The following is a 20,416-nucleotide window of genomic DNA, read 5'->3' on the forward strand; positions in this document are numbered from 1 at the left end:
GCATTGGTGGAGATAGGTCTGAATCTATAATTACATTAATAAAAGGAAATTCTCTCTATCAACACAAGTAAGCACTTTCTGTTGCAGTGTAGAGTTGTCTAAAGCATTGACAAATCAAGTTTCTTGCCCAAATCACTCAAGAATAAGTTGGACTTGAACACAAGTTTTTTTGGCCTGAAGGTTGATTCTGATTATAGATAGATAGATAGATATAGATATAGATATCTAGATATATAGAGATATAGATATGGATATCTAGATATCTAGATTATGTGTGTGTGTATTTGTGTATACATTACAATACTTACAACAGAGTCATGGTGCACAGCAGTGATATTTTCAAACTGCAAACTAACTTTTGTCTTGTAAAAATGTTTATAGTTAATACCATCTTACATATTTGTATATGTGTACATATTTATATCTTGTGTGCTTTAATTTTAATAGAAATTAAGGACAAGAACCCATTATTATATTTCCTTGTTTCCCCACTAGTGTTTCAATACTGTGCTAAAATAAGAGTAAAGACCAAATAAATATTTGTTGAATTTATCCAGAGAAGTTGACACTAGGTCACTCCTTCCAGTCTGAGGTTTTAGTTTCAATAAATCAATGTGATACTATACTCTTCTTTTTTTCAAGGAGTCACAATCTTTCTAAATAAAAACCAGATTCCTATTCTTCCTCTCCTTTTACCAAAACATATATCTTGAGAACGATCTAGTAGCCTATAATCCACTCTCTACCATAAATAGTTTAAGTTTAAGTCTTATGGCTCATAACCAGGACTAGTGTGTCTTATTTATTGAGCACCATTACAATGGAGTATAGTGTAGATAGAAGTTTCAGAAAATTCTGACAGCACCAGCCTAAGCTTTAAGATTAATTTAATTATGTAGATAAGAGTCCAAAGTAAGAAAAATAACAACAAAATTCAAATCATGGCCATGTTTCATATTGATTGGAAGGGGAAAAAATGATATTTTCCCTGCTATTTACAAAATTGTTCATAAATTTTAAAAGGCTCATGCTCAGGAAAATTGAAAAACACATTTCATTTCCAATCCTATTATGCTACAAATTTGAAGGTAGTTATGTCATTTTCAAGTTTAGATTTGCTTTTAAAAAGCAGTGCAGTGTCCTTTATCCCTTTGCTGTTTCTTGTTTATAGTTTTCTTATGTGGACCAATCCAATTCATATGCTATATATGACAAAAGATTACAAGAAATATTCTATGTGCAACAGTGGTTGGAATATACTGAAGAAATATACATCCTCTTAAGTAGGCCATGCAGCAAAAATTCAACATATTAAGTTTTTTATAATAAAAGAATGTTTGTTTAAAATTATAGGTGTTTACCTTTGCATTTTAGAAACTGCATTTATGCAGTAGTAAATCAAATGGGTGTGCAAATTAGGATATACCTGTATTATTTGCCATATGATTTCATATGTTTTTGTTACATATTTTATCTATTTTAAAATACCCTTCTGAAACAAAAAAAGTCAGTAAAGAACAGATTTTTTTTTAATTTCAAGCACATTCTTTGCCAACTTTTTTGTATTAAACCATGTAATAAAAACTAATTTATATGAAATAGATTCTCATGGTTCTGAAAGCATACTTTGCCAGATCACTTTATTAACTAATACCCTAGTGACCTGAAAGAGTTAAAATGTCTTCCAAAACTATCTGAATTACTTCCATGGGTTATAAAGAGGATAATTAGTTTGTATAACCCAGTCTAATGGGGAAGGGGAGAAGTTAGAATGGAATTTCTTAAATTGGAAAAGAATGTCCAGGCATATACGGCTATATATGTAGGCATTGGGATGCAAAAAAATATTTTTTCAAAGATACAATTCTTATATATTATAGAGAAAGTATACAAGTCATCTATATGTATATGCGTATACATATAGATGAAACATACATATATATGAAATGTATGATGATTCTTGAATGTTTTGGACCACCAAATTAAGGAGAAATGATGTTTAAATATATAAGAAAAAAATGTCGTGCACAGAGTAGTCACTGCAACAATATCTAAATTGCTTCAAAATGTTAAATTGAGTAAATTCATTTCTGATTATATGCGTGAGACACACTGTATCATATGGCAAAATGTCATATCATACATTAATAAAAATAAGATTCTGAGCATGTCGGAAACTACAGATTAGAATCACATTTGCTTAGGACAGAAATGAGGTTTCTAAAAGTAAAATATCTATAAAGAGAAAAAATAATGCAGCATTGCAAAATATTCCATATGCTTATTGATATTCAAACTGACATACTAGGGTGGAAGTCCTATTATGGAAATGATTTTTAATTCCTTTAGACTTCCTTACATGAGAAATAATAAAAAGACAAATTTTAAATATGTCAGAAAAGTAAAATTAAGACATGAAAAATCTACTCAGACAATTTTTCTTTAGTTAGAATCCATGAGAATGGAAACAAATAATTGTGGACATTATTCTCCACAATACTTTTATCCAGATAAATTTGCTTTCATCACCTAATAATGTAGTATAGAATACAGTAGTGGGCATGAAGTCAGAAAATCAGAACACTCATGTTACTTCTAAAATGTTTTAGCTTGAGTAAGGTATTTAAATTCTCACCCTCTATTTCCTTATCGATTCTGAATAGTATGTGGTTTAAAAAAAAAAAAAAAAAAAAAGACTGGAAATGGTGTCAGAAGTAATTTTTCTTCCAAACTCTCTTTGGGACACCAGCTTGTTATATGACTTTTTGTACCTAAGTCACCTCATTTGTAAAATGGGGTTAAAGATGTAATATCTACACCTTAGGCTTGTTCTATAGATCAAATGATAGTTATGTTCAGAGGAATATAAACTTGAAAAATTAGATATAAAAGTTACCTAATCTTATATGTAAGAATGAAATTAATCCTACTTGTGCTACTTACCTCACAGTGCAGTTGTGAGAAAGGTGTTTTGGGAAAGCCTTTAAAGTGAAATAAAAATGTAAGGTGTTAAATTTTTTACTAGCTTTAAAGATTCTTATGGGTAGAATATCTTAACATTTGTTTGTTTTGTTTTGTTTTGTTTTTTATCTTACTATCCCAGGACTAAAATAGAACTCTACATCCATGATTTCCATTAATGAGATGTGTTCTTACTAATATAGATTCTACACTTCTACGACACTACAAATTACAACTCCTCCAAGCCTATACGACTCTTGACCAGGTCTTTTTAAAAAATCCTTCACGTGGTCCCACCCCAATATGCTATGAACTAGATCAAGATCTCCTGACAATGCATGAATATCAATGATACACAAAAACTTTTAATCAATTACCTCACTAAAAGGCATCTAGGTGGATAGTGACAGGCCAGTAGTCAAGAAGACCTGAGTTCACATTCAATTTCAGATACTTAACTAGTTGTGTGACTCTGGGCAAGTCATTTAACCCTGTTTGCCTCAGTTTCCTTATTTGTAAAATGAGTTGGAGAAGGAAATGGCAAACCACTCCAATATCTCTGCCAAGAAAATCCCAAATGGGGTTATGAAGAGTCAGACATGACTGAACAATGAAAAGGCAAGGTGTAACTCTTGATAATTAATAAAATTTCCAGTGTTCTAGGCAGCTATTTAGACCGTAAGTCTCAGAAAAAGTGCTGACCTGAATTCATAGAGGAACTTAATTCATGTGGGAATTCCCTATACTAATGATATCCCAGATGCAGGCCCTATCCCTATCCCTGTCTACTTATCTAAGGATAACCAGGATTAACAAAATAGCACAAGCAGACACACTATCCCAAAATAGAACATCTTTTTGGATTTTCATACATGAAAATGTCACTATATTACTTGAAACATCACACTGTGAGATTACCTTTTAGGATAAGACTACCTTGGTTCTTCTGAAACTAAAATACCAAAAATACTATCCCAAGTAGTCTTGACTTTTACAGAGTCACATTACCTTAAAAAATAGTATCGTGATTATAAAATAGTATCACAAGAATGAAAGTGAGCATTTTTAATTAGCTTTTCCATTAACAATTGGTATCAATGGAAAAACAACCTGTCCACTGGGACAGAATAATACTTATTCAAAAGAATGAATTACATTAAGATATGATAATACTCATCATACCAGGTAATATGGTATAGTGGAAAGCATGCTCGATTTAGTATGAGAAGACCTGAATTCAAATGAGCGTTGCTACCCTAGAACATATATTACCCTGGATAAATCAATTGATTGGACCTCAATTTCTTCATGGGGAAAATGAAGGGCATAGAGTGTAATATCAATCCTGAATATATCATTAATAATCCTAGTAATTCTTGGTTAAATTAAATTTTAACTTCTGACACAAGCAACCAGGTAGGAACTAAGAATATTATAAAGCTAGAGTGGAACTTAGAAGTTTACTCTGCATTTTAAAGATAAGGAAACAGAGGCTCAGAAAGGTGAAGTGCCTTGCCTAAGATAATACAAATGCTAAGTTGCAAAGTTAGAATTCAAAACCAGCGTTCTGTCCCTTATGTTACTCTATCTCTTCCTAAATAATAGGAAATATAATATTTTTAAAAGAATAAGAAATTGGATCCATAAAGTGAATGGATTAAAGAAACTCAGAAACAATCCATCTATATTGAATCTATCAGTGTAACAGATAGCTGATTTGCCTTTGAACCTGCCATTGTATTTTCATGCCTCTGTGATTTATCAGGATGTTCTGTGTAGTTAAAGATGCAACACCTCAGTCTCAGTGTATAGATAAGAGGATTTTTTTTTCCCCTTTAATAGGTCATCTCAAAAAAGAAAGATAACAATTGAATCGCCTATCAATGACTTCATGGTTGTCATACTTCATAACATCCTCAAGAATAGAGAAGGCCAACAAGTATCACAGTCTGCAAAGGCAGCAATCAAACATTGAGTGCCTTACTCAATTTGATTTTAAGCTGCTAACAGCCTTCATTTGGCTAGGGGCTCACTCCCATCCCCTCTCAAACCCATTAGTTTCCCTCAATATTAGACTGGAGTTTGTTTTCAAACTCTTAACAGGATCATTGAAAGAAAGCGGGAGGAATACTATAAAGAAGCCTCTGGATTCTTTCCAGAGTAGAGTATTTTCTTAGCAATGACTCTGGAATTGGGCCAAAGAAGAAAGTGTTTTTTGCAAATGAACACTGGGCCTTACTCAAGTACAAGTTATCATTTAATTTCTTTGTCAATAGAACTAAAGTCAAAAATTAAGAAAGCTATACTTATTTCAATTGTCATTAACAAATGATAATTTTTTAAATTGCTCTTTAATCAAACATCTTGTCGCCTTTAAATCGTGGTATGTTTCAATGGTTTTTGCTTTGCTTAGTTTTATTTAATGAACATAACCATTAATACCTAATTCATTTATTCTAAAGCAGAATTAATGTAGATGATAATATACTAATAACTATTTGTTGTTGTTCTTAAATCATGAGTTTATTCTGGGTTGACAGTGATTTTAATAGGCTAATGGACTTTCAATATTCTGAACTTGAAGGTGATTAAATGTGAGCAATTTTCATATTGCCATATTTAACAAAGTGAAATTTTCAGTCAGATAAAATGTTATTGTACTATTCATCCCCACAGAAGTTATTCCTTGATAATCTTTCCTTTTACATTTCTATTTTCTTTTATTTCTATACCATTACATATCATTAGTATATATTGTCTAAAAATATACCCTTCAATTTGTGTAGTACTCCCAATTTTTTATTTCCTTAAGCTAGAAAATGTGACTTTTGGGGGAACATTTCATTACATTTTAAGGTTGTTAATCCATGTTTAATGTATCTTTCCTTTATGAAAACCAAGTTCTATATTTTGCTTTATGTGACTGTCCTGTCCTCTTTCAAATCCATTCTGAAACCTTCATCTTCGGCAAAGACTTATATTTACTGTTTGGATTCTCTTTCAGTTGTAAGATACTATGTGGAAAAACACTTATAAATGGTTAATGAATATTTCAGCTCATTTATCTCATAAAATTTCTAAGAATTTCTCCTGTACTTACTATGTAAGAAAGTATTGTTTTTAATCAATAAATACTGATCAGTTTTTAATTTCTTCATACATAATATCTGTGAAAGCTTTCTGCCAAATCTAAAACCTTGCTAAATCAAAGAGGAAAGAAAAGTAGGTAAACAGATTTGACCCTTGTCAGGATCTTAAAGATAACTTCTAAATAGGCAAGGAAATCAATGTGTCCTTTCACTCCCAAGTGTATTTCCATCTAAAGTAAATACTAATTAAAAACCTTGAAAGTTGGAGATGATAGGTCCCATATAAAATTGTTAGGTTAATTTGTAATCGTTCTGAAATGTTCAACTTATATGATAGATACTTTCTTCCATCTCTATGCATTGTATATATGTATATAAATATCATTATGTGTGTTCATATTAATATCTATGTATATATGTGTATATAATTTTTTGCTTTGGCAGAATCTCATATGGCTAGTGAAAAAGCAGTTTGGGAAGACCTGGAACACATATGTGGAAGAACATTAGAATGTCCTAGGAATGTGAGGAATCACCAAAATAAGATTGAAAGATATGTTCTAGTATTCTCTGTTTCAGGTATTCTTAGCTATAATCAACTAAACAGTAAACATGAGTGGTAGGGAGATCTTTCACTGAATGGAAGGGAAACTAAGGCACTGACTACAAAAAAAATCTACTTAATGCTTCCAAGTATAATAAAACTGTAATTACTTAAAAGGTTATTTTATTTAATAATTTGTAATTTTAAATAAAAATTATTAAAATGTGACTATACTGTTCCTATGGACACAATATACACTTAACCAATTCTACTGTAAAGAACACAACTCCGTGAGGCTTGGCCACATTGTTTGTGGTACCAAATGTGTGCTTTCATTTGGTACAGGGCAAGCATTCACAAGGTAGTCAGAAAAATCAGTCCAAGGACACTCTCAAAGTTTCACTTAAGAACTTTAGAATCGATTGTACGATATGGGAGACATGGGCACAGGACCACCCAGCATGGTGTGACCTCATCAGAGAAGGTGCTGTGTTCTATGAGCAAAGCAGAGTTGAATTAGCCCAAAAGAAACATGAGATGCATAAAATTAGAGAAGCTACCCCAAATGTTTATAGGAACTATTTGTGTCCAATCTGTGGCTGAGCATTCCAAGCTCATCTTGGTCTAATCAACCACAGTCAGGCACACTAACTCAACTCTAACATAGTGATGCCATTTTGATCCTCTTCAAGCACGAAGGACAACCGACCAACCAACACTTAACTATTTTTTTAAATTCAGTTAAAAGTGTCTTCTATAGAAAATATTTATAAAATTATATTTTATATATTATATAACAATATTTTGCCGCAAGTTTCTTGAAAGTAGGCACAAGTGTAAAAGGAAATGATGAAAAGTTTATACAGTACTAGAACACAGAAAATTGACTAGTTCAAGTCTCATAATAAAATTGCTAAGTTGTTTGATATTACCACATATCTTTGGACTTTTTGTCACATACGCTTATTAATTACTAGGGGGAAAAATCTTAATCTTATTCTCTAGTCAAAATAAGAATAAAGGTTGAGTCATTCAATAAAAACTTTAAATAACTAAAACTAGCATATGTTATGTGAGCTCTGATGATGGAATTTAAAACTTTAAGACAGATATATCTGAAAGATACCAACTCTGTCAGTCAAATCTGCATCTGATACCCTGGTATCACACTTTTACTCATTCATTACTGAAAAGTGCAAAACATTGCTTCCCAACGTAATTTTTCTCTTCCTATTTGAAAACTGTTCTGCATTCTTTTATTTTAAACTTTAAATCATTCAAGTTTCATGTTAAACATCAGGCAAATTCCAGTTGAACACTTAATATCTGTCAGCAGTATTTATTTTATTCCCTTTGTGTGCAGAACACCTTGAATCAATAATAATTTTGCTCAAGAGAAAGGTATATGGACTCCTTAAAATAAAGAGGCTCTAACACATTCAAAGCCTTAGAATAGCTTAAGAATTTTGTTGGATAAAAGGGGTTAAAAATTGCAAAGGAAAAAGAAAAAAGGATCCAAGTACTCACGTTCACAAGTGTCTCCTTTTTGCTGGTAGCCAGCTTTGCAGATGCATTTTCCAATAGGCACTAACCATTCTCCTTCTGCACTGCAGTGCATTCTAGGAGAGTTTTCTGCCTCCTCTTCTGCACTGCTAACACATGTCCCTCGGACCTCCACTAGGGAGGAAAACTCTGAACCAGTCACTGTATCTGGAAAGATAGCTAAGTTCTCAATAATGGACCAGCATTTCTTGTAGTACACCTTGACAGAAACCAAAGCAATGCAAGCCCCAACATCCTGAAAGGCCAAATAGAATCCCTTTCTGGACAAAGGTCCAATCTCTCTCACCTCTGTGTTAAGTTTCATTTTTCTCTCCCCAAGGTCACCCTGGGTAAAACTTTCATCTGCAGCAATCGTGTCTATTTTTACATATAAGTTTTCCCTTATATTCCTGCCAGTGTCGTAGTCTGTTTCATAATAGTACAAATTAAAGGTTTCTTTGCATGTTCCCAGCACTCCAGGAAGACTGTTACAATCCCTCAGGGTGAATTTCAGTTCTACAAAAATTCTTTGTGCATTGCCTTTTGCAATCCAGTTAGTCCGGAGCCAGTTGTTTTGGTTAGGTTCCATAACCTGGCATACCTGGTACGTTCGTATAGGTGTGTAGTTTTCATCCAATCCACTAATTTCTTCCCACTGTAAAATTAACAAAGAGAAATCAGCTGTAGTGAAAACGAAAATTACATGTTTTTATGTGATGGTGCTTTAGATCTTTAATGTAGGATTGCACATATGGAATTTGGGAAAGGATGTGGCAGCCCTCTTCTCCCTCATAACAAACAGTGCAATTCATGTTTCAAACTGGCTTATGCTACCACAACAGAATAATTTATATTATTGTTTCTGTAAGATATAAATATCTTGAATGTTTTATATTACTATCTCTACTTTGGTAATGCAAAATGTAAAAAATAATGTTAAAAAATGTAATGCAAAATGTTAAAAAATAAAAAAAACATGCATCCACACCTATGTTTTCTGTTATAATCTGCAAACTTTTATAAAAGTGAATTTGGATCTACTAAAATAACCTGGTATGCATATTAATATAAAAATCATTAAATTCATGTATGCTTTTAAAGTTTTTGATAGTTCTGCTCACACATTATGTGTGTCCATGTATTCCCTAAATTACCTCTTAAAAACTGGAAAGAAAAACTGACGTGATGAATATTTGGCACATCTATAACATAATATATTTTTTAAATAAAGTATTAGTAGATTGCAACACAGAAAGAACAATTCATTCACTGCTACATTATGCACAAAACTTCACATAAAGCCCATGTGACATAAATATAGTTGACTTGGAAGTAAATATTTGGTGATTCATCTTTTATAAATAAATAGTATTCAAAAAATAATCAAAAGTATACCAATGAGAGCAAATCATGCTCAGCAAGATGTTTTGAAAAGAAAGAGATAAAATAGAAAAATTTGATATTTTTCTTCCACATTCAAGAATATAAATCCATGTGTAGATGTATGCATATATATGTGTTTGTGTAATTTATGTGTATTGTTATATATAATTTATTAAATATATATGGATGTGTGTTTTGTGTGTAACTACACAGAAAAACTTCAATTCCAATAAAATCTCAAAATTGTTGATTATGAATGCTGTTTGTACTACACATGTATTACATGTTTATACAATACCAACTACAGTAACTCTACACAATAAAAACTCACTAAACATAGTTAATGTATGAGGAATATTGCTTACACTTCTGACAGTATGCCATGGTGTTAAACTTAGAATATATTTTACGGGTCATATAATTCAACTCCTTCATTTTTTAAAGATGGAAATCAAGGTCCAAACAAGTGAGTATCTTGCCCAAAATCACATGAGTTGCAAGCATTATAGCTATTAAACTTTTAATAACATTATAAATATCATGAAGCATTGATGTAAAAAAACACAACTGACTGCACTTCATATTATTTTAATTCCAACACTAATGAGAAAGTGTAGTGACTCAGCCAGAATCCAGACTTGGATCCACTAACTGTGTCTCCATGCTTCCCATGGCACCATGCTATCCGCCAAAACCACTTTTACTCTATTGTTCTTGAAATCATCATTAACCAATGAGAAGGGTACCTTATCTCTGAAACTTTCTTTCCCTGGCTATCTTAATCAAGATAAATATCATGATTAGTTTCAGCTATCCTTTCATACCTCTACATGACAGCAACCTAGATTTTGCATACATCACTTTACCAGCTAAAGAAAAACCATGTTGGACATTATTACTATCAAACTTCTGAAAGTATTGCAAGTATTAAGAGACATTGCCGTTGAAAACATTTTTAAAATTGCACTTCTTACAATTTTAATATCAACACTACTGAAAGAGATATGTAGTACTTGAAGTTAATGGAGCTTCCAAATTAACAATATTATTCAAGTTCAAGTCCTCTTTATAAAATTGAAATATATTATATTTATTATGATTTTATTATACATGTCTAAATAGTTTTAAAATGTCCTCAGCTGCAGCAAGGTTCATATTTCTCATCTCCAGCCTTATTCTTCAATGTAATCTAAACTTGCAATTAGCTGAAAGTGTGTCTATTCCCGCCTTGATTCAGATAGTTGTTTATCATCTGTTTGGAAGGCACACAGCCAAATGTACCCAAAGTCAGCCACTTGCAGGTGCAGATTTTGGTCTATTAACTAAATGAAACTGAAGAGAGAGAGAGAAGCCGACTTAAAATGTAAATAAAAAACTGTGTCTTTAAAGGAAAGGATTTCCCACTAACATTGTTTCCTGAGGTAACAAAATCCAGAGTGGACTAACACTCCTAAAAAGTCCGTCTCATCTTGTTAATTTGATGGTTCATTTTCTAGCTTCATTTAAAGCTGAATCATTTTTTTCCCTCTCTCTTTCTGAAAGGCCAATTTCTACAACAATGAAACTAATTACTGTTAATTTTAATAGGAAAATTGTCCATTCTTTAGGAGTTTAATTTGTAAGTCTTTCTGAATATGGATCCATGGATTGTAAATAAATGAAAGTCAAGGGAATAAAGTTATATTCCATTACCTACAGTGTTGAATGTACTTACTGTTCTTTAAACTCACTTTTTCAGACCCTGGAGATAATGATTTTAGTTTTGTTTATACATGCATTGATTTTATTAAGTTCTGTTCACAAAATAATTCCTATTAAAATTTTGAGAAGCACCTTGAAAAACTGAAATCTTATCTCTGGTTAATTGAACCATTTCACTTTACCTGAATTGAATATCTTTAATTCTCTTTTACTAATGTTATCAGAGGAATCTCAAGCAAAACATAGAGTTAAATGTTAACTCAGATACTTTAGTTTGATAAGCTGGCTATTAGAGCCTAAGATAACAATGACAATCATAATTTGTCATTGTGTGGATTACATGGATGATGTACTACAATCATATATCAGTTTCCTACTATTCAGAGATAAAAATCCTCTTTTTATCTCTATTTGTTTTAATTGATGGATGGTAGAAAATGGGTTGCATCTGTCATTGGAAAGAAAGGTGTTCCATTTTTAATTTAAATGTCTTCTTACAATGTATGTTATTTTACTTATAGAAGGACACTTCACTTTCAAGGAAGCACTGGATTTACAACCTACAGTCCACATTGACAAAAATCTGTGCTTTTGTTCTTTTATCTTTAAAATGCTTTGACATTAATGCAAAAAGTTAATACTGTGAAGGTAGACAACCACAATCTTCTAACTAATCCCTTAAACAATTTAATTTAAGCAAACGTGTTAATATTTTAAACAGAGTCTCATTATGCGTGTTCTGATGTCTTAAATCGACTTCCAGTTCATGCAGTATTGATTTTATGATGTTACTTTTAAACTAAAAGACTCTTTTAGACTTTCATTCTTCTCTTTTGCTGGATTTGTTACACTTTTTATATCCTCACTCATACTTCACGCTCTTCTGGCTCCAGATTTCTTACTGTGCCAAAGATTAAGTTAGAAACAATGGGGTATATTCTCTTTCCTCAGAACCTTCTTCCTCAAGGGATGAAGAATGTGCCCTCTCTCACAATTAAAGTAAGAACCAAAGACATGGCTATTTAAATAACTTTAAATAGGTAGTATATCTTTCGAGATATGTGAAACATAATATGGTCTGCATCTTTATAGAGCTGCTTTACATTTAAGTATCTTTTCTAAACCTTTGCTGGACAAATTTAATGGAGAAAGCACTTACTATATAATATTCCCATCTTTATTCCATGAGACAAATGAGAAAAAATTATAACTAATAATACCAAATGTGACATTATGAGAATTTGGAAAATTCCATAAGACATGCTGTATCAAAAAAAAAAAAAAGCCAGATATTAGCATGTTCAGATTTTCTAAGTTGACTTTTATAAGTAATTGAGTGATGTTGAAAATGTTTCTAAAAAGAAGAAAGTGGATCCCATACTGTTTTAAAGAACTACATACAGCCTACCTGGTGATTACACTGCAGAAGAATAAAGCAACTAAAGAGGTTTAAGTGAGTTTGTGTAGGGAATGTTCCCTGTAATTAATTGGCATTTGTAGTCTATAACCTGAGGTATGATTCTTCTCCAAGTAGAAACTCAACAGCCCGTGGTTATGGGGAACTTTTCTTTTTCCACCCTGGAGCTAGTTTTAACCATGCCCTGCCTCCCCCACACTCTTGTCTTCCCTTTTCTACATGCTCTTCCACCCCCAACCACCCCACAAAAACGTGGCAAATTAAACTTCTACACTGGTCCCAATTTCTAAGGGAAGGTTGGGATATAGCAGGTAATGTTTGACATGTGAATAGCTTCCTCAGAGAAAAATGAATTAGATTCTTTAGATTTTAAAAAGTTTTTAATATACATACATACTGTAAGAAGGCACACTTACCCCATTAGGAGGAAAGGAAATCCATTCCAATTCTGTCTGTTGTGCTTTAGAGTCCAGCAGAAGTACTGAAAAAGAAAATGCCCCTTCTGAAGATTACATATGTTATTTTTAACACATTTTTTATAATTTCTGTGGTTAAGGTAAACAAAAAAAAAAATCTTCACATAAGAAATTATTAATGACCTAAGTATACACACATATTTGCGCCATACATATGTACACAAAACCAGTATATATGGACTATACAAATTTAGCACAACTTTATTCAACTTTCTTGAGGAAAAAAAATATTCATACTGCAGCCTGTGGTGAAACACAGTGTTAGACTGGAGTTATCTTTTCATATCAAAGATCTAAATAACAAAATCAGCAGTAGTAGTTGTATGAACTAGCTTCCAGTCTCTACATTTTAAAATTACATAGTTAACAACAGACTCATAAAATCTGGAGGCCTTAACATTTGTGAAACCATATGATACACTTATATGCCATAAGATAATTTCAACACATCTCTCAATTCATTTGAATTAATTTGTCATTGTGTTCTGGCATAATTGTTTCAGGAAGATTTTTCAGAAGCTGAACTAAATTTGCAAAATCATTAAGCAAAAAAAAAAATCAAAATTATCTTCATTATTTTTGAAAAAATTAGTCATCCATATTTGAATGGCTTATAAATTTTGCTAAAAGCTACTGTTCACAATGTTTTATTTGTCAAATTTAAAAATACTAATCCCACTTCCTTTTAAAAAAAAAAAAGGAGCATTATCTAGTCATGAAAAGCTTGTACTACTTTGTACTACTTTAGACAAATAGGATTGTTAGCAAGTTTTTTGTAATTTGTTATCAAAATTATTAAAATGTATGTTAATCATAGTTTTAATTCAAATATTTGTAAAAGGATAGATATATAGATGATAAGTACAGAGACAGATTAGATAGAGAATAGACACAGTAATAAAAGATACATGAGAAATAAAAGACACACTTAAACTTTAAGTTTGTTTTTTACTGATGCTCTTTTTCTTTTTTAGTAGAATTACCCATCCCTATCATTTACTATTTTAAAAGACTGGGTTTAAATGATCTTTCACGTAAAAAAAGTGTTTTTAGGTGTAGGAAAATACTTTTTAAAAGAAAAGCAACATTTCTTCAAATAGTATATCAATGAACTTTCAATGAAGTCTTTTTTTAAAAAAAAAGTTTAACATCTTTTAGTGAAAATGTTAAATTTTGAAAGGCATTTCACTCAAATTTTAATAGTACAGTAATATAGATTCTTTCAAGTGAGTTTAGTACCATATTATTATTAGATGATGGTAAAAGAAACGTGTCAATTTTGGAAACAAGAGAAACTTACACAGACAATTGGCTATGTTTAACCCTTTCAAGCATGCCAATCCTCCCTAGCGTATCTATTAATCATCCCTCCTAAGACATTATTATCTACTTTGATCCAGTAATCTTTGATACAGTAAATCTTCATATACATACACACACCCCACCCATTCCTGAAAGACCTGGAAAGCAGGCACCTTGTGCATAAGCACCTTGAATGTTTCTAGTTTTGCTAAATGGAAGAATTGGAGGTTAATCTAAAACATATTTAGACACTTTTTTTTTTTTTAACCAATTGTAAGCCGGGGATTGGTACTATTTTTTAAAACGTGGTTTTTTAAAGTGGATTTAGTTTTTATCTATTGCAATTCAAATAAGAGGCAGTACAACAATGCAAAATTTATAGGTATTTTGCCTCTGAATAAACGGGGGTCGCGGTGATGTTAACTACGGCACAATAATTAAAATTCAAAATTACGCTAACTAGTTCGCTTCTTTTCTTGGAAGACTGCTAGGTAGCTCGCGATCATTTTAAAGTCTTTTTGTTACACTCTTGAGCATCGTAATTAATTTTTTAAAAATGTGGGGGGTCACGAAATAAAAAATCCATTTAATCTCAAACATAGAAATCAGCTAGGGAGCTTAATCAGCAGTTCTAAAGTGATCAATCCATCTGCCCCTGCTGTTCCACTCCCCAGCTCAGTTCTTAACGCCCGGTTTCTCGGCCCACTCAGAACACAGAGTACTGGCTTCACCCTGAGCCACTCACAGAACCTGCCGCCCAGTCGGTTCGGAAGTGGGGGGCAGGGAGCACATAGGAATTCGAAAGCTCGGAACTCTCACTGAGCTCAGCTAAGGGAAGACTGAGAGATGTGCTCGGCATGGGGTGCGGCTGCACACTCTGAAGACCTAGAGAGCGGTTTGGAATTGAGGAGATTACTGTATATTCCACTACGAAGAACCGGAGTGGGAGGCAAAAGGGAGAGAAGCTGCAATTGTCCCGCGGCATCCTTAGAGTTCCCAGGACTGTTACACTTTGGGAAAGGAGGAAGTGGCTGTTAGGGTGGGCTGTGGACGCGGATCGGTCTGGCTTGGGAATCACAGGTCTAGTCAGTGGCCTGAGCAAGGGGTTTCTGGGACGAGAGGACGCTCCCTCCCCCCACCTATGGTGACAGAGCGAGGGGGAGGGGAGGACTCGAAGCCTGAGCGGGGGATAAAGGAGGAGAGGCGGGTGTCGCACTGGAGGAGGAAAGCTTGGGGCTTGGGAGAAGTATCTTCATTGAGTGAATGGCACAGGCGGAGTTTGCTGAGAAACAGCTGTATTTCGCCTCCAAGCGTCTGACCCAGAATGTTCAATTTCTCTGTCTTAATGTCTCTGTCTCTCTCCGTCTCTGCCTCCGTGAGTCTCTGTCTCGTTCTGTTTGTCTCTCTCCTCCTCCCACCTTCTCGTCCCTCTCTCCCCCCAGAGTAAGGAAGAGAGGCCCGCTGTCTCCTTGCCCTTAACTCTTCAGGGTGACCGAGTGGGAGGACCGGGCACCTGCGTAATAGGTTTTCCAACTCTGGCCCTTTTGGGAGAAAGGTGTTCAGGGACCGCCTCAGGCTCGATCATTTATTATTATTACCTATTTATAGCTTGCACTGTGGGAATCTTGACACTTTAGGATCAAAGCTTTTCCTTCACAAGAATCTCTCACCTTTTCCACCCCTCAAACTCTCCCCCCCCTCAAAAAAAAAAAAAAAGAAAAAGAAAAAGAAAGAAAAACACCTCTCTGCATTCTGGACTGAAATGGCGTTGGAATTTAAAATAAGAACCCTCTCCATGTATCTTGGGGGTGGAGGAAGAGATGAAGGGGAGCGGAATAAAACCAGGATTTCTGGCTACAGGAACCTCTCCCCCTAGTGATACAGATATTTATAGCTTAAACTCCTGCTGGAAGTGTGTGTGCCTGTGCGCCTGAGTACCTTCTAACCTTCTGTGCAAACTTTTCCTCCCCATCCCGTTATTTCAGTACAAAGGGTATAAAGTGCAGCGAATCAATCTTTAAATCTTCATTTTAAAGAGAACACGTTGTCCCTTTTAATTGGGGTTTCTGTCTTCAACAGTCTTGCGCTTTTATAAGCATTCGACTGCTTAGCTGCGAGTTTAGGGTCCTTTTTGCTTAATGAATTCATCTTCAGTACAGGTTGCAGATTACTAAATTGGGATTTGGGGGGTCAGATGGAAGGAGATGAAAAAATTAGAAAGAAGGCTGGGAAATCCTTGAAGAGAATGAAGAGAAAATAATCACTTAAGTTTTCATAGATTTAGCAAAAGAATGTCAACCTCACGTTTAGTGATTTCTCTGCAGTCTCTAGAAAGCAGGTTTTCTTTAGAGATACGTGTAGCCCCTTCTCAGATTCACACACACACACACACACACACACACACACACATACACACACACACACACACACACACACACACACACAGCCACGACCCCAAATATGGTTTCCGGCTTCATTTTAAATGCATTTTCTAATCTCAGTAATATAAATGTTTTTCAATCCTTTGAAGGTGAACTTTGGAAATTGCCCCCTGGAAAAGAATGAGATGTGATAGTGCTCAGAAGCAAAGCATTTTAATTGACAGTTTTTTTTTCCCCCCAGCTCCAACTACAGGCACAGAAAGGTATTTTACCTCCTGTCAATGGTTCAAAGAAGGGAAAATATATAACCACACACAGACGTAACTGGCTGGCTAAATGAAACCATCTCTTTGCATTGACAGAAACAGACATCGAGGCCCAGGTCATTTAGGCTGGTTTGATTACTGACTGCTTAAACTCCAGAATTAGGTGGGGGAGGGGTAATGGGAAGAATCTGGGCTGTTGATTTTTCATGGATTACTCTTCAATTCAAAACTATACAAGCTCACCTAGAACCCATTCATTCCTTCTGGAATCAAGATCTTAAAAAAAAAAAAAAAAGGGAGGGGAAGACAATAAAAATTTTTTTATCCCAAACGTTGGATTTGTAAGGTTACTATATGTGAATGGAGATAGACGTTTAATGTGGCGTCTGAATGTGCCGCCTCATCTCTCTATGCACTATTCACCTTTTCAATGTTATTGTTCCATCCCGGTTGCTGTGTTCCAACAGCAAGGGCCTGGGCAACAACCTGAATCGGCAGTGAAGACTTTATTAGGGGCCCGATCTTGATAATCTTACAGAACTCTCCACAGTTCTCTCGGAAAGGACCGGACTCCAGGAACTCGGCATCGTTTTGGCTAAGACACTAGAGGATGCGCGCCCAAGTCCCCTACCAAACTCTGGCTGCAGCTTCACACACACACACACACACACACACACACACACACACACGCATACCTTCAACCCTCCCCAGGGTGCTAACAAAACAGCTTGCTCAGAAAGACTTCCGATCTTTCCCCGTCGCACGCGTTGCCCTAGGATCGTGCAAGCCACAAAACCCCGTCCCGATTTCTTCAGCTCAGCCCGTGGCGCAGGGATGGATGGAGGGCGCTCCGAGCGATCCCCGCTCGCCTCCCTCCAACCCGGAGCGCTTACCGGGGTGGAAGGGAATTGGGAAACAGATGAGAAGCAGTCTCCTAATCCTACAGACGAACCATTTCTTACAGAGGATACAGCGAAATAGATAGCTAAGTCAGAACAAACTTTGCTTTCTCAATCGCCTTACCTTCTTTCGCAGCCTGTGCTTCCCCCGTGTGTGCAAAGCGGAGCAGCCAGATGTAGCATAAAATAATCCAGGAAGGGTACCGAGTTTGAAAAACCATGGTGCATGAGCAGGTTTGAGGGTTTATCTTAATTATCTCAAAGGGGATCTGCTTTAAATGTTGTTGGTTCGGAAGTGGGTTTGGGTTCGCTTTTAGCATCAATTCTTCTTCGCAGTCCCAGGCCCGTTCCTCCGAATTGGATTTTTGTTGGATTTTTTCTTTCCTTTTCCTTTTTTTTTTTTTCCTTTTTTTTTTCTTTTCCCCCCTCCAATTCGTTCGCACCGTATTTGCTGTCTGCAAGTCTCCGACTGCAGACCGGCCGCTCGCTCCACACTCCAATAATATCAATTAGGGGGAAAGGGGCGGGGATTCCAGGCCGAAGAGCAACCCGTCACTCTAAGAGACTGGCAGCAAGAGTCGGCCTCCCAGAAGCTGATTCCCAGAGCCAGGGGGCGGATCTTGGGGAAGAAGGCTGCCCAGGCCGTGGAGGAGGGGTCGGAGGCGCAGACCAATTGGCGGAGAGTGGAGTCAGGTTGCTGCTGGTAGAGGATTCCCCTCAGGTTCCGAGCTCTGCGCGATCTAGTTTTGTGTGTGGAAAGGAGAGTTCAGGGTTGGAAGAAAAGGCTAGCACTGCCGTTGGCTTTCTGGTTTTAAGGAATCGGTGCTTTCGTCTAGCAAAACAAATGTAAAGATAGTGCTCTGAACTCAGATATCCACTGACATTCATCCACGTCTCTATGGTTTAGAAACCAAAGGGGAAAGAATCTGAATTTCATGTAACAAGTTAGACTCTTAAGCGGTGAAAATCGCGGTACCTTTAAGCTAAGTGCCTTTTATTTTAAGAAACTGGTATTCAAAACTCCGTGCCTGGTAACTTTTTTAATCACCTTTCACCGAAGTATTCGGGATTCTCTTCTTTTATTCTTGCAGCTGCTTTATTCCCTCCCTATTTGGGGGACACCACCCACTCTCCTTGGAAGAATGAAAGCAGTTAAATGCATTATATTTAAATAATGTTTCCAATAGTTTAAAATAAGCCGTAGCTAAAAAATTAAAAAAAAAAAAAAAAAAAAAAAAACCTGAGGAAAGAGGAGAGGGAAGGAAATCTTTTGTTTCCTCCCCCCCCCTTTCTGTTTCTTAAAAGCATTAAATAGGAGCTACAGTGTTCAAGATGAAGTGAAAACCTTCATATTCAAACCCGAGACTTCTTAATATAATTCTGTTTATATAAAGTTGTCCCATCTTGTAGCATTTCCCATTTGTGAACACACACCTCTCTCTGAATTTTGCTTAAATTGATTTCATAGAATGTCATCACAAACTTAATTCAAGTCATTTCTTTCCAACCAAGATATTTTGCAATTCTCTCAGGTTTTCGTCTCTTGTAATAGCTATATTTTTAAGTTAAATTTTTCAAATTTTTTTTTTGAAAAAAGTTATGTTTTCCCTCTACCCATCCTACAACAACTATGAGAAGTAACCTTAGTTTTGGTTACTAGAAGATAATTTCCTCATTCTTTGTAATTCAAAACTATGGTTAAACTTATAATAATGACATTTCTGAAAAAAAAAAGTCAAATCATTGATTTCAAAGTTTAGCAGACAGAAAAGAACAGATCTTCTCTGGCCCTCATGGCCCTGTTTCCCTTTTTGTTTATCTTATTTTTTCTCTCTCTCTTCTTTATCTCCTGTCATTTATAAGTTGTCTCTCTTGGTGACAAACACAATTATTATTTTTTTAAAGTTGTGTCTGTTTAAGAATTCAATTTCATCTTATCCTCATTTAAAAATTAAATATAAAATAGATGTTTCTGAAATTCAAGGTAATAAAAATTAGAATTGTCCAGAGATGACAGCAGCATACTGTCCCGTATAGTTTTTAAATTTCTAAGCAGTTTTCAGTTGAAGATAGGAAATGAAATTTTCTCCCCTCCTCCCTTTGGCTTGGCAGTGTGATTTCTTATATATAGATATAATTGTATGTTTCTAGCTGTTATGCCTATTAAAATGTTTTTCAAAAATTATATTAAAAACATCTTGAGTGCCCTTTTAAAGGATGTAAGGAAAATGTAAACAGCATAATGGATTAAGCCTTGGAAAGAGATAAAGAAAAATTCATAGAAGACTAGCAATGTTTTGCCAAGGTTATAGAAGATTTTGGAACAATTTTTACAAAAATAGATGCTTTAAGAATGAAAATTGCAGACTAAAACACATAAATTAGAAACATAGATTTTCCCATATCAACTTCACAAATATCAGATATCAAAACTACAAATATATATATATATATA

General features: G+C 34.7%; 1 protein-coding gene across 5 annotated transcripts in view; it reads right to left on the reverse strand.

The window, feature by feature from the left end:
* The window catches only part of EPHA7 (EPH receptor A7), a 212,993-nt gene extending 194,240 nt beyond the window's left edge, over window positions 1–18,753 (reverse strand). For 2 of the 5 annotated variants that reach the window (XM_051997408.1, XM_051997407.1), the window contains exons 1-3: window positions 18,086–18,753; window positions 13,054–13,118; window positions 8,122–8,791 (exon numbers count right to left, since the gene is read on the reverse strand). In XM_051997408.1, coding sequence (XP_051853368.1) covers window positions 8,122–8,791; window positions 13,054–13,118; window positions 18,086–18,281 — 931 coding nt within the window. In that variant the 5' untranslated portion in view covers window positions 18,282–18,753. The remainder of the gene's footprint in view (window positions 1–8,121; window positions 8,792–13,053; window positions 13,119–18,085) is intronic. The other 3 variants (XM_051997410.1, XM_051997409.1, XM_051997411.1) reach the window with 2 other exon arrangements.
* Between the last annotated feature and the right edge of the window lie 1,663 nt (window positions 18,754–20,416).

The sequence above is a fragment of the Antechinus flavipes genome, chromosome 4 (genome assembly GCF_016432865.1).
Source record: "Antechinus flavipes isolate AdamAnt ecotype Samford, QLD, Australia chromosome 4, AdamAnt_v2, whole genome shotgun sequence".
In the NCBI taxonomy this organism is placed as follows: domain Eukaryota; kingdom Metazoa; phylum Chordata; class Mammalia; order Dasyuromorphia; family Dasyuridae; genus Antechinus; species Antechinus flavipes.